At 31.0% G+C, this 16,181-nt stretch overlaps 2 protein-coding genes across 2 annotated transcripts in view; both read right to left on the bottom strand.

Moving 5' to 3' along the window:
* Positions 1 to 798, bottom strand: part of LOC129748238 (probable cytochrome P450 313a4) — a 29,855-nt gene extending 29,057 nt beyond the window's left edge. Inside the window, exon 1 of the mRNA XM_055742764.1 lies at positions 397 to 798. Coding sequence (XP_055598739.1) covers positions 397 to 745 — 349 coding nt within the window. The 5' untranslated portion in view covers positions 746 to 798. The remainder of the gene's footprint in view (positions 1 to 396) is intronic.
* A 4,048-nt stretch (positions 799 to 4,846) lies between these two features.
* LOC129748237 (probable cytochrome P450 313a4) overlaps positions 4,847 to 16,181 on the bottom strand; it is a 33,860-nt gene continuing 22,525 nt past the window's right edge. The window contains exons 5-6 of the mRNA XM_055742763.1: positions 5,206 to 5,632; positions 4,847 to 5,139 (exon numbers count right to left, since the gene is read on the bottom strand). Of these exons, the coding sequence (XP_055598738.1) occupies positions 4,964 to 5,139; positions 5,206 to 5,632 (603 nt within the window). The 3' untranslated portion in view covers positions 4,847 to 4,963. The remainder of the gene's footprint in view (positions 5,140 to 5,205; positions 5,633 to 16,181) is intronic.

Below are 16,181 nucleotides of genomic sequence, written 5' to 3'. Positions count from 1 at the left end.
AAATCTACTTTTTGGAATTTGTTGTATAAATTCTATTAAGGTAGGATAGGATAGGTAGGATATTTAGGTGAAACTGAGTGCAAACTTTACTTTATCTTTATTTGGTACAACTTGTAGTTTTATACTTTGAATTTAATGAAAACTAAAACAAAACAAAATATTCGGAAAATCGTGAATGACGGAAACGCTGAATTGAGTTTTCGCCAAGCCAGAACCTAAATTTAAATTCTATATAAAAATCCAATATTTATCCATCCACCAAATTCAATTAAGAATAATTAAATCCGAGTTTAAAGTTCCATTACAAAAGTTGGTTTCAAGTTGGAAAAATATCTATCCGTTCCTGGGAAAATACACACTCAATAAAATGTTCGACGTTTCTCCGCCACTTCATACCTTTAGAAGTCAGCAATCCATGCTCGAAACCGAGAAACCGATAGAACCACGGCTTCTCCAGACAGTTCGAATTGGAAAGGATCTGATGGGCCAAATCCGGATGACAGCACAGCAGCACCAGCTTTGGGCCAGCCCATACCTTCTGCATCGGAACGTTGCGACGGAATATTTCCAACGCGGCGTCAAATCTTTCAACGTCATTTTTCCCGATCATCACCCACGCGTTGCCAATCAACGGATAAGCTCCCTCCAGTGTTGGCCAATGGTCCGCGAAACTGTACCACCTTCGATGGAGCCAGTACAATATTGCTCCCAGGAGAGTCACGATGCATGTCACTAACGGCCACATATTGGTATCGGTTTAAGATTTTTTCTACAAATTCTACAACTTCTGTTACGCTCGGAAGCTGCTGAGGGACTGAGGACTCTGGATAATCTGGGATAAGTCGTTCCGTTAGTTTTTCCTTCTAAACTGAGAGCAGTGGCGTGTACGAGAAAGTTCTTTTTCAAACATCCACAAGTTTAGTTCCAGTATGATAGAAAATCAAATAATTACAGTTTTAAAAGACATATTAATTTTTTTAAGATTTTATAAATTTACGTAAAAACACAAAACAAATATTACAAAGAGACTATAAAAGACAATTAAAGCAAGTGTCGTTGTGCGTGTATAGAAAAAAAACTAACCCTTCGTATTGCCCTCTAAGCTGATTGCATTCTAACGGCAGGCACGAAATAATTGTCAGTAATTAGGGATTCCACGCTACTAGTAAAACCGACAAATCTTTGAAACCGTTATAAAGATCCATTAATAAGTACTAGGTAGGTATGAGATGCAATGAGAGAGAAACGGCAGATGTCAAGAAACTCATCATGCAGTGTTACATACAACTTGCCAAAACAAACATGAAATTGAGCTGTTTTTGCTATTACAATTTAAGGCGATATAGGTAGATGCGCATGTGTTTACAATAACTGGCATAACTGAAAAAAATGACAAAATTGACAAAAATAACAAAAATGACAAAAATGACAAAAATGACAAAAATGACAAAAATGACAAAAATGACAAAAATGACCAAAATGACAAAAATGACAAAAATGACAAAAATGACAAAAATGACAAAAATGACAAAAATGACAAAAATGACAAAAATGACAAAAATGACAAAAATGACAAAAATGACAAAAATGACAAAAATGACAAAAATGACAAAAATGACAAAAATGACAAAAATGACAAAAATGACAAAAATGACAAAAATGACAAAAATGACAAAAATGACAAAAATGACAAAAATGACAAAAATGACAAAAATGACAAAAATGACAAAAATGACAAAAATGACAAAAATGACAAAAATGACAAAAATGACAAAAATGACAAAAATGACAAAAATGACAAAAATGACAAAAATGACAAAAATGAAAAAAATGACAAAAATGACAAAAATGACAAAAATGACAAAAATGACAAAAATGACAAAAATGTCAAAAATGACAAAAATGACAAAAATGACACAAATGACAAAAATGACAAAAATGACAAAAATGACAAAAATGACAAAAATGACAAAAATGACAAAAATGACAAAAATGACAAAAATGACAAAAATGACAAAAATGACAAAAATGACAAAAATGACAAAAATGACAAAAATGACAAAAATGACAAAAATGACAAAAATGACAAAAATGACAAAAATGACAAAAATGACAAAAATGACAAAAATGACAAAAATGACAAAAATGACAAAAATGACAAAAATGACAAAAATGACAAAAATGACAAAAATGACAAAAATGACAAAAATGACAAAAATGACAAAAATGACAAAAATGTCAAAAATGACAAAAATGACAAAAATGACACAAATGACAAAAATGACAAAAATGACAAAAATGACAAAAATGACAAAAATGACAAAAATGACCAAAATGACAAAAATGACAAAAATGACAAAAATGACAAAAATGACAAAAATGACAAAAATGACAAAAATGACAAAAATGACAAAAATGACAAAAATGACAAAAATGACAAAAATGACAAAAATGACAAAAATGACAAAAATGTCAAAAATGACAAAAATGACAAAAATGACACAAATGACAAAAATGACAAAAATGACAAAAATGACAAAAATGACAAAAATGACAAAAATGACAAAAATGACAAAAATGACAAAAATGACAAAAATGACAAAAATGACAAAAATGACAAAAATGACAAAAATGACAAAAATGACAAAAATGACAAAAATGACAAAAATGACAAAAATGACAAAAATGACAAAAATGACAAAAATGACAAAAATGACAAAAATGACAAAAATGACAAAAATGACAAAAATGACAAAAATGACAAAAATGACAAAAATGACAAAAATGACAAAAATGACAAAAATGACAAAAATGACAAAAATGACAAAAATGACAAAAATGACAAAAATGACAAAAATGACAAAAATGACAAAAATGACAAAAATGACAAAAATGACAAAAATGACAAAAATGACAAAAATGACAAAAATGACAAAAATGACAAAAATGACAAAAATGACAAAAATGAAAAAAATGACAAAAATGACAAAAATGACAAAAATGACAAAAATGACAAAAATGACAAAAATGACAAAAATGACAAAAATGACAAAAATGACAAAAATGACAAAAATGACAAAAATGACAAAAATGACAAAAATGACAAAAATGACAAAAATGACAAAAATGACAAAAATGACAAAAATGACAAAAATGACAAAAATGACAAAAATGACAAAAATGACAAAAATGACAAAAATGACAAAAATGACAAAAATGACAAAAATGACAAAAATGACAAAAATGACAAAAATGACAAAAATGACAAAAATGACAAAAATGACAAAAATGACAAAAATGACAAAAATGACAAAAATGACAAAAATGACAAAAATGACAAAAATGACAAAAATGACAAAAATGACAAAAATGACAAAAATGACAAAAATGACAAAAATGACAAAAATGACAAAAATGACAAAAATGACAAAAATGACAAAAATGACAAAAATCACAAAAATCACAAAAATGACAAAAATGACAAAAATGACAAAAATGACAAAAATGACAAAAATGACAAAAATGACAAAAATGACAAAAATGACAAAAATGACAAAAATGACAAAAATGACAAAAATGACAAAAATGACAAAAATGACAAAAATGACAAAAATGACAAAAATGACAAAAATGACAAAAATGACAAAAATGACAAAAATGACAAAAATGACAAAAATGTCAAAAATGACAAAAATGACAAAAATGACACAAATGACAAAAATGACAAAAATGACAAAAATGACAAAAATGACAAAAATGACAAAAATGACAAAAATGACAAAAATGACAAAAATGACAAAAATGACAAAAATGACAAAAATGACAAAAATGACAAAAATGACAAAAATGACAAAAATGACAAAAATGACAAAAATGACAAAAATGACAAAAATGACAAAAATGACAAAAATGACAAAAATGACAAAAATGACAAAAATGACAAAAATGACAAAAATGACAAAAATGACAAAAATGACAAAAATGACAAAAATGACAAAAATGACAAAAATGACAAAAATGACAAAAATGACAAAAATGACAAAAATGACAAAAATGACAAAAATGACAAAAATGACAAAAATGACAAAAATGACAAAAATGACAAAAATGACAAAAATGACAAAAATGACAAAAATGACAAAAATGACAAAAATGACAAAAATGACAAAAATGACAAAAATGACAAAAATGACAAAAATGACAAAAATGACAAAAATGACAAAAATGACAAAAATGACAAAAATGACAAAAATGACAAAAATGACAAAAATGACAAAAATGACAAAAATGACAAAAATGACAAAAATGACAAAAATGACAAAAATGACAAAAATGACAAAAATGACAAAAATGACAAAAATGACAAAAATGACAAAAATGACAAAAATGACAAAAATGACAAAAATGACAAAAATGACAAAAATGACAAAAATGACAAAAATGACAAAAATGACAAAAATGACAAAAATGACAAAAATGACAAAAATGACAAAAATGACAAAAATGACAAAAATGACAAAAATGACAAAAATGACAAAAATGACAAAAATGACAAAAATGACAAAAATGACAAAAATGACAAAAATGACAAAAATGACAAAAATGACAAAAATGACAAAAATGGCAAAAATGACAAAAATGACAAAAATGACAAAAATGGCAAAAATGACAAAAATGACAAAAATGACAAAAATGACAAAATTGACATTGACATATTTTGGCATTTTTTGCAGTTACACAAGGAAAATGAAACAGTTTCGGATTCATAAACTCACGCAATCTTCAGAGATTATTAAGGTTATTTAATTAAAAATGGTTTATTTCTTTAAAAAAAAACTTAATCCTAGAAAAAATACCCAATGAGAATCCGTGGTGTTCCTGATGAATATTCTCGCCCATCACAAATATCCATTCAACATGGGGGATAGGAAGCAAGCAACGCAGGTCCAGGCCTACAAAGGCCCTAGCTCCAGGCAGCTGGATTCCGTTTCGTTAACTTCACGGCGTGTTCGAATGGCAACTTCAGCGTCAGATCGTGCAGGAATCGTATGTCTTCCGGTTTAATTTTGGAATTAAACTCGAAGTTCCGCACCAAATTGATCATAATGATTTTCAACGCGAACTGGGCGTATCGCCATCCTAAAAGAAAAAAGGAAGTTTTCATTAAAATAATCTTTTTTTTTTATTTTATTAAATAAAACTCACCCACGCAAATCCGATTTCCACCGCTAAACGGCAAAAACGCAAACGGATGTCGATCCCGCATCCGTTCTTTGGAAAAATTCTCCGGATCGAATTGTTCCGCGTTGGGTCCCCATATGTCCGTCCTCCGATGGACGGCAAACAGGCTCATGACGAAAACGTTCCCTGGGGGCACCTTGATCCCGTCGATTTCGATTTCAGCCGTATTTTCCCGGGCCACGTACGGCACCACGGTCCAGAGTCGTTGCACTTCGTTGAGGAACATCTCGGTGTACTCGAGCTGTTTGAGTGTTTCCGGGGAAAAGTCTGGATCGGTGCAATCGGCTGGGTAGTGTTCGTTGATTTCGGCAAACAGGCGTTTCTGAACTTCCGGGTAGAACGACAGGAACAGGCAGGCGTGAGCCGTTATCAAACCGGAAGTGTCAACGGCCTAAAAAGAATTAAAATAAAAAAAAATCATAATGAGATGCAGATAAATATTTATAGTTTTACGTTTTAGCATTAAAACTATAAAAATGTGGTTTGAAAAATAAGAAACTACACGCACTGGTTTCATACATTGCCTACAAACAGGCGTTATGTTCGTAACAAACCCTTTAATGTAGGGTTGCCATCCGTCCCGCAAAAGCGGGACATGTCCCGCTTTTTTGTTGAATGTCCCGCTGTCCCGCTTTTTCCTCAAAATGTCCCGCTTTTTTCTTGGAAAATTTTTACAAAGTTCACTGACTTACACTGTAAAAAATCAAACTTTAGTCTCAATTTAGATTTGTCGGTTCAACACAGAAAATCTTTCAAATACGTCTTTTTCTCAAAATAAGCAGCATTTTTCCTAATTAATATAAGACAAAACTGAATAACTCTAAAGTTCTTAGCATTACAGTAAGATTCTGATTCAGTTTAGCGTGCTTGGAGCACGTTCAACCAATGTATGAAGAATTCTTCCGTAGATTTCCCAAATATTCTCACTTGATGATAGAAATTCATTTCTGAATACTAAATTTTAATATCAAAAAATCATTTCAGGGTTCAGGTTCCCTTTTATCAAAATCTTAAATTTGTTTTCATATTTCGCACTATGTATCAGGTTTAGGATTCTTGATTTTCAATTCGCATTTCATCAAAAATTTGATCCATAATTTTTGTAACTCATATGCAATACATTTTTTTCCGAATGTGAAAAAACACATAATAAAGGCTAAGATAATTTGAAATCCAGGCAGTTACAAACGCGTGTTTTTAAAAACTACTCGTTTGATCGGAAAACGTGAGCATTCTAGTGAGTCTTCTTATAATTCTGATCAAAATTGAGCCAAAAACATTCAGAAAAAGCAACAGTTCATGAGTTTTCAAGTCGGCAAAGAAAGATTTTCGAGGTGATTGTGTAAAAATATTTTTAGCATATCCTTTTTCATTGTAAATTTCTCAAATACACGTAATTCAGACATAAAAATAGGCAAGGTAGTCCTTTTCATTACCAACACAACGCTGCCAAAATGTTGCATATCCGAAATCTAGGAATGTAGGTATCGCCGAAATGAAGTGCCCGGACTCTGAATGATCATAGCTTTAGAAATTATCCTGACTTTTTGTTTCATGTTCAGATTCGAAGTTCTTAAACTTAATTCTTTTGCAGAATCCAAAACTTCAAAATGGCAATCCAGAATTGAAAACTTAAAATTAAATTCTTCATTAGAAGTTCATATTTTTATTCAGATATAAAAATTATAAAAATTACATAATGAATTCAAATTGAAACCTAGGACATCAAATATAAAATAGTGGATTGATGATTGAAGGCTCTGAAACAAGCTGCAATTCTTGGCTCGTATCAAAATATTGATCTAAAATCGGTATTCAAAATTCGTTTTTTAACATTCCAGAAACCGTATTGAAGCTCGAAAAAAAATCCCGAATTCAATTCATAATTAGTAAACTTGATAATTTTTACTTATTCATGAGCTTAATCTTAATTTCGAATATTAATGTTGAATCCTGAACATGAATTCATATACAGGTTCAGAATTCAGATACAAAATAAACATTCAAAAATCAGATTTCAAATTGCAAGAGATTGCATACTTATAATTTTGAGTGTTATTTCCATTTCAAAATTTCAATTTTTTAATTAAAGTCAGTCAGTTTTTATTTTAGAAAAAAAAACATCCACAGGATTTCATTTAAGGAATTCATTTTCAAGAAAAGTATTTGCGGATGAAGAAAAATTTATGTTATATGCCGTAAAAAAATCTATTAAACTATTATTGCAGTTTTATCAGGAGCCAAATTTCAAACTTAAACTTGAATTTGAATCAAGATTGCAAGGAGATTTAGATTTTTTTTGGGAATAGAGTAAGTTTTTTTTAACAAATCGAATGTTTTCTTTTCTTAGGTTTTCAAATTTTTGAACAAATTACCAAACATACAAATTTCTATACAAATTACACATAGGTTTTTTACGCGGAATCAAATCTGCCGTTTACATGTACGACTCGAAATATTTTATCTCAAATAACGTGTTTTTATCCGTGAGAACCATAGAAAATAACGGTGGATATGGCAAAAAAATATGTAAATAGAAGTCATGTAAGAAAATTTGAGTTTAGTGTACTTTCTATGAACAACTTTGGCTAATGGTATACATACGAAAATATAAGTTTGCTATAAAATCAAGCTTTTCTAAGAGTTTCTAAAATGTCCCGCTTTTTTCAGCTATGTCCCGCTTTTTTGTCATAAAATGTCCCGCTTTTTTCTGAAAGTATCTGGCAAGCCTACTTTAATGTATAGTGTAATTACAACATTCCAAAAAAATTCAATCTCAAATAAATTACAAACATCGTCCTGCTCCTGCTCCCTAACTATTTATTGCTTTATAAGCAATAAATAGTTAGGGAGAAACTTGCAGAATCGTATAGTAATAAAACATCAAAGTAAAAAAAAAATTTAACTTTGATGGGCCATAACTAGGTACTATGAAACTCAAAATTACGGCTTTCAACATGTTAGTTGTGTAGTTCGAATTGAAATTACATAATTTTTCGGAATCAATAATTTCTATTATGATTTGAACAAAGATATGCATTAAAGAGCTAATCATTAAAAGTATCTCTTTGGTAAAGTGACACTAATAAATCTTTTCCAAAAAATTAAAAGTATTGCCAGAGACTTGAACGCTCAGTACGACGAGGAAACTGTTTTTTAGTCAACGCATTCCAAAAACGAAAGTTATCTAACGTTTTTTAGTTTTCAGCCAATATCTTCATATCAAGGTTTTTTTTCTGGTAATTTTGCTCAATTTTTTTTTTTTTAATCATACAGAACACGGAAAGCTTATTGAACATCTTTTACAAGAAGTCGACGAAAAATCTAAACTAGGATGTAAAATTTATCGGCGAACAGACACAAAATATATTTTCGTAAAACGAATAGATCTTGTTAAGCTGATAATATATAGCTATGTCACGAAAATTTAAATGTTCAGCATTATTACTAATTTGAATTTGTTGAATCGACAAACAGAGCACGGTGAAACTGCTGATGCAAGCCTCGTGCATCAGCTCAAAGCCGTTACAGGCGTTACCCAAACAAGCTTTCGTAGTTGACCTCTCAAAACGAGAAGCTTTTCCAACTTTTTTTTTCTTCAACGGTTTAGGTCCAACACGATGTGGGTTGTGGTAGACTTTTGATCGATGAAAGCTTCTACTGATTCCAGGGTTTTTAAAATACATGAAGACAAAGTCATCGCATTTGGAGCAAATGATGGAAGTGAAGCTTTGTATATTTACGACCAATTTCAGCAGTAATAACTTCTAAGTGTTAAAATGTTATCAGCCAAACTTTGTACTTCGCAGTGCTTTTCACAAGTGAATCTTTAATGTGCAACCAGTTAAAGGTTTTTTCTTTGCAGTAGTTTACAATAAAAAACCTTTTTCATCCGTTGCCCACATCAGGCGACTTTTCAGCGTTTTCGATTTTTTTTTTCAGCTATTTAAAATTTCTTCTTTGTTTAGCAACGGGATTTGACGAAATTTTGTGAAAAATTTGTGTGTGTTTTCAATTTTAGTGCATTTTGTAGTTTTACGAGCGATGCGTCATATCACTCGATTTTTGTGCAACAGAGGGTTGCGCCTGACGCAACGGAACATGAAGCAATGATTTTTAATCAATAACTCATTTCAATAATCGTAGACCCGAATGACCAGGGTGGTTTAAAGGTCTAAAATAAATAATAATAATAATAAACATTTCAATAGCGATCAACTTCCTTCAAATGTGAATTTGGTTGAAGCTCATTTCATTACATACATTTCACCCAAAACTGCACCTTGATGAAAGTTATAATAAAAAAGATACAATGGTTTGTAAATTTTCCAAAATTCAAAGTGTTTACTCATCAAAAGTTTGCAATTTGTATAACCCGTAAAAGTGCACGTGAAAAGGGGCCGTTCACATACCACGTGGACAACTTAGGGGGGGGGAGGGGGGTATGGAAATGTCCACGCTTGTCCACGGAGAGGGAGGTAGGGGTTTGGGTCATGTACACGTGGACATACTTACTTTCAAATTATTTTATAAAGGTGAATGAATATTAAGATGTTTGAATCAAAATCTAAAAATGGCAATGCTTTCCAGTTTAAGTTTGAACAATTAGCTGCTACAAGTGATAAATATGATAATTTAGAAATTTAAACTTTTTAAAATTATTTTTCAGTTTTTTCAAAATCAGCCATTTCAATAACAAATAGACAAAAAGTGGTGTTTTCTAACTGTCAAATTATAGGTATTTAAAAAAAACTATTTCAAATCTGTCCACGTGGACATCCGGGGAGGGGGGTAGGGGTTTGCCAAATGTCCACGCTTGTCCACGGAGGGGGAGGAGGGGGTCAAAAATATCAATTTTCTGTCCACGTGGTATCTGAACGGCCCCAAAGCGTGATAAAAATTCGAACACGTAAAACGAAAAAACCATGCACATTAGGGTGGCAGATCATTGGATCATATCGAACTTCGAAAACCAACCATGTACATTTTGTAGATTGGCCCAAAATACTGACCTGTGCAAAATTCCAGCTCAATCAGACTTTTGGACAACATTTTGAGACTTTGTATAAACGGCTTTTTTCCGAAAGTCGAAAAATCGAAATGTCCTAGAATTTCGATTTAGTGCCATAAAATTTATTTCGAGATAACATCAGAACTCGCCGTCACCGTTAAGTCATTTGGCATCAAATTTAAAATTTCGATATTTATAATTTCCTTTGGTCCCCCCTTTGGTGATTTCTGAACAGTCCTTAATTTCGAAACAAAAAAGATGCATAGTACTATTAGTAAGGCATTTTTCAATGATTAATGTGTGTCATTTATATTGCAAGACACTAGAATAGATTTTATCAGTAATATATACTTACTAGCTGATCTCTTACGAACTTCGTTTCGCTTTCAATCATTAATCAAGTTTAGAACAGGGATGAGCTAAACACGGCCCGCGCACATACCGATGGACAAAAGTCGTCAAAAGATGAAATTCGATAAAATATTTGATTCAATGTTCAATTATTGAAAGTACGCAAAAAAAAACTTGAAATTTTTGTTTCAATTTTGATTTTTTAACCTCTCATAAATCCGATTTTTTTAGAATTCCAATCTTTCTTATGAAAGATTTGTTACATTTGGGGATTTTTTTTTATTATCTGACGGGTTTGCGCCGGGGGTCTTCAGATTTTCCCCAAAATTGAAATTTTGGTTCATTTTTGCGACTTAAAAACACATGTATTTTTTCAGATTTCTAACATTTTTATTTTTTGAGTTAGCTTCGGTTAGATTTTTTTGTAAATAAAAAATAACCATTTTTCAAAGCTACATAACTCTGTTGTTTCTCAACGGAAATTATAAAATAGCACATCAAAATGCATTGAAATTTTATCAGCTTTCCAAATAGAATAGTTGAAAAAAATTAAATAATGACCTTCAACATGAAAAGTTGTAAATAAACTTTAAATGGCGTCTAAAAGTACCGTCTGCACCACCGAATATTTTGCAAAAAATACCATTGTATAGCTCGATTCATGATGCAACTTTCATCTGAAGACACCAAAGTGGGCCATTAACACCTTGAAGAGTTATGAAAGAAATAATGACAATAAATCTCTTTTTTTGCATCGAAAACAAACAATGGTGGAACAACTGCACTCACATATGGAGATAGCAAGCACTTCTAACAACATGGAAACAAAAAAACTTACCAAAGCAGGTAAAAAACACTATGTTTTCGTCATTTTCAGACTGCCCCTACACGCATAACAGTCCCATATGAATTTTCGTCATTTTAGGTCAACATAAGGCTTCAACATAAAAGACTAAAAAAAGAGGTTTTGTTCTAGAAATTTCGAAAAAAAATAACAATTCGTGGCTGTCCTATATGAAATATACCTGAATAACAGTCCCATATGTGAAATACCACGGATTTGGTTACTTTTCAATGTTTCTTTCGGCGAAATAGTCTTTGGTTTATTGCTTTGAATCATTTAAACATTTTTCAACTCACTTGATGTCGAATGATGCACACTAGTTTTCGAAGGCAGGTCTGACTTTCTTAGGAATGACTTCCTGAGCGAAAAACTATTGGATGCAATCAAAAATCGTAAAAATATTCAACTTACAATGTGGAATTCATGATATTTTTTTGCAAAAGTATGTTTCTTTTTATGACAATTGCATTTAGAAGTTCAAAAATGATCAAATTTAAGTCTTAGAAAGTAGCTTGGTGATAAAAATATATTTTGTATGGGACTGTTATGCTAGTAGATTCGAAAAAGGTTTCAAATATGGTCGATTAACAGTCCCATAATGAATAAAAATGGTGCTCTCGACCTTACCAATAACCCAATTTCGAAAATTTCAGGCCTAACGATTTATTATGACAACCTAGAAACGATTTTCGTTTATGCTGAAAAAGCTGATTGTCTCGCTTGCTTATTTTTGTATATGGGACTGTTATGAAAGAAGGGGCGGTAGATTGTTGCAGCTCAACTGACTTCATGTTATATCCAAAAGTCTATTAACGTATGCGTTTATACCCAGTTTTGCACCAGGTCACAACAAGTTATGCACATTTTACTGTCATTTTTAGAAGTTTATGCGCTAAGTTTTGCATCCGTAATTCCCCAGATTTGATTTAAAATGGACGGTGGAACACTGAAGATTCTTGTGTGAGCGATCGAGGTAGCAAAACACTGACGACGAATTATGTTCGTTTTAGTATGGTAAACCTTAAAACTGGGCGAATGTAGAAAACGAATACGGTAAAAGTATCATATTTTCATCATTTTACAGCCTGGGCTGGCTATACTGAGCTCTTTGATTATTTCTACAACATTTGTGCCACTTTCTCATACTTTTTTGATCAAAGGGAAAGGATTTTGGTGTCCAGTGCTTAGCTCCCGATATAAACACTATGTAAAGCACGTCTATATTTCATTTTTTTAATCACATTTTTATGATCCCAAACACAGGGACTGGACCTTCTACTATTGGCATTGATTAAGCTTCACAATGATCTTTGCTCGAAAAATTAATAAGTTACATAGTATATGACCAGGTTGTAAAGCAACATTCCCATTATTAGTTATATCACTTAAACAATACGATACTCAGAATTTTAGTTAAAATTTAAAGTCAGTTTTGCTGTAAACACACAACAAAGCACGAAAAAGTAGTGTTTTTTACCTGCTTTGGTAAGTTTTTTTGTTTCCATGTTGTTAGAAGTGCTTGCTATCTCCATATGTGAGTGCAGTTGTTCCACCATTGTTTGTTTTCGATGCAAAAAAAGAGATTTATTGTCATTATTTCTTTCATAACTCTTCAAGGTGTTAATGGCCCACTTTGGTGTCTTCAGATGAAAGTTGCATCATGAATCGAGCTATACAATGGTATTTTTTGCAAAATATTCGGTGGTGCAGACGGTACTTTTAGACGCCATTTAAAGTTTATTTACAACTTTTCATGTTGAAGGTCATTATTTAATTTTTTTCAACTATTCTATTTGGAAAGCTGATAAAATTTCAATGCATTTTGATGTGCTATTTTATAATTTCCGTTGAGAAACAACAGAGTTATGTAGCTTTGAAAAATGGTTATTTTTTATTTACGAAAAAATCTAACCGAAGCTAACTCAAAAAATAAAAATGTTAGAAATCTGAAAAAATACATGTGTTTTTAAGTTGCAAAAATGAACCAAAATTTCAATTTTGGAGAAAATCTGAAGACCCCCGGCGCAAATTGTCAGATAATAAAAAAAAATCCCCATTTGTCAAATATTTGCTTTCATGAACGGATATGTTTGCTACTGGTAAGGTAAGTAATACATAAAAAAACTGAAATCAATATTTTTCTTTTCATGTGTGACTGGAATTCACCGGAATTGGTCCTATTTGGCTTTATTTAAGCTCAAAATATTTTAGTTTTTTTATATTTTAAACCACAAAGTTACATTTAACTTTTTAATGATATTTCATATTCATAACCACATCAATAAATCATATTTTATTCAAAATCACATTTAAAATGTAATGCTGATTAGTTCAAGAAGAAAAGTTATATTGAATTAACTTTTCGTTTTACACAGTGGTCCTTTTTCGAAAAATGTTCTATCCTGTGGTGTAAAAGGACCCTTCATAAATTGTTAATATCTCTGTTAGCACAAAAAACGCAGATCAGCATGCATAATGGGTGTTTAAAATAAAATTCCTTAACTTTCGAATATAAAATGGTAGTAACGATTTTTCTCGATAAAAAAAATACTTCACAACATACGTTGAGTTTAAATGTCCACTATTTAGAACAAAAAATTTGAATTGGCTGCAAAACTTGTCAACAAAGTTTTAAAAAAAGTTTTTGTTTTCTTTTAAAAAAAAATTGTCGTGCCCTCTTCATGCATCAACTTTGATTCAATCCTGCGACTTTAGGAAGCAAAATTATTTCAAAATCATTTTCGTTCATGAAACTTCAACATCTTTCCAATCAATTGGTAAAGTTGGATATAAGGTTTGATAAAGTAAAATTTTTGACATTTGTCCACTGGTCATCGCACTGTGTCGAGGGCCGCTTGTGCGATCCGTGAAATTTTTTTTTCAAATTTTCAAAATTTTTCGACTTTTTTTCTTTGATAGATTGTTTTAAAACAATGTGGATTGACTGAAGAAGTTTGGAACGACTAATTAAAAAAAAATTATAGAAATATCATGCCAAATATTGATCAATTGTGCCATTTATCAATGACAAACCCCAACATTATCTAAGTTAGATTAGCTTCAGAAATCCGATCCCAATTGCATCTGATTGTATTAAGAAAACCAATGTAATCTGTAAAATTCATCTACATAGAATCACGAATGTTAACTGTATTTTTTCGAAATTTGTTTGAAAATCTATAAAATTATGAATTTATCTGAGAAAACCTTACTGAAAATCTCAATGCCATGATTTTTTTTTTGTTACTTCTTTATTTGAAACGGCTCATACACCTTAAGGCTTTTTAAGAAGCTAAACTCGTTTTACAATGCAATGATCTTATACAGAACTTCGAATTTAAAAAAAACTGTTTTACACCGTTTGTAAGAAAAAATCGGCGCTTCGTGTAAAATTAAATTGTGGAAAAATTCTCGAAGATAAGCACAGAAATGGAATTGAAGAAAATAAATTTCAATAACTTCCTATGCTGAGGAGACTGGTTTCTCTTAAGACTAAAAATATATTTTTCATGCTATTCGCCATCACTGTGAAGTAAATTATGAAGATGAGAATCATCTGCTTGATCAAAAAAGTGTACCGAATAAACGGTAGGGGAGAGGCGGGCTATATGCGCATATTAAGGAAAGTACTCATTTTTTCCCATATTCCAAAAGATAGATGTCTAAAAACTATATGCACATGAGCTGACATCTGTTTTGTATAGATTAGAGCAATTTTCTCTGTTTAAATCTCTTACAGTGTTTGTGAAAATAATTTTATAATAAGTCAAAATATCCGATTTCCGAAACCGGCGGGCTAAATGCGCATATTTATGTTTTCAGCTATATTCATTTACGCTTGCAATATTTTGAAATTATTTAATTGAAAATGGTAGAAACTTATGTTAAGCATACGTCAAAGGCTGAAATTTTGTCAAAATTTTAGTTACCACTAGTTCTTTTGTATGAAACAGGTATGCCATATAGCCATATTTCATGGTAATATTTTGTTCATATCGTATTTCTATCAGATCAGTATAAAGCTCTTCAATTTTCACTGTAAGATTGTGAGTTGGGCGTACATTTAATGCTTCAATGACAAAAAGTTAAAAATTTATAAGACTTATCAACTTTTTCTTAATATAGGCATTTAACTCACCTGATATGGGCATTCAAAACCTATTTTTACTCCAATATCTGATCATTCACAATTTTGCCAAAAGCTTCAATTTGTTGAACTTCCAGATGAATAAAAAAGAATAATCATTAACATTTTTGTTTACAGGAACATTTCCCCCTACATGCTGTTATACTGTTCAATTAAAAAGGAAGCAAATGACGGCTATCCAGAGAGGGAAAAAATGGAACTGCTTTTGGTAAAATGGAAACCCCTTCCAAATGCGATACACTCAGGTTACGATGACGGTTTTTCTAGTGAATAATATGGCAGGGAAGTTTACCTGAGATTCAAGAAATTAAGATTGAGAACTGAAACTTAGACGAAATTTGCCTAAAAATCAGTGAATTTGCCAAACGCTTAATTTAAAATGGAATTTTAAATAAAAAAAAATAGGTTTTAACCGTTTGTAGCGAAAAATCAGCTCTTCAGGAAAATTTTAATGATGACAAAAGGAATTTTAGTCAATAAATTTCGATAAAGGTTGAATCTCCAACGCTTAAAACAGAGTGATTTCCAAAAGAAAAATATCTTTCCTGGAGACTTTAAAGTAAAGAAAAGTAGTACAATTGGATCAA

This window comes from Uranotaenia lowii, chromosome 2 (genome assembly GCF_029784155.1).
Source record: "Uranotaenia lowii strain MFRU-FL chromosome 2, ASM2978415v1, whole genome shotgun sequence".
NCBI lineage: Eukaryota > Metazoa > Arthropoda > Insecta > Diptera > Culicidae > Uranotaenia > Uranotaenia lowii.
Note: the sequence above shows the minus strand (reverse complement) of the source record. Positions and strands in the feature narration are given on the sequence as shown.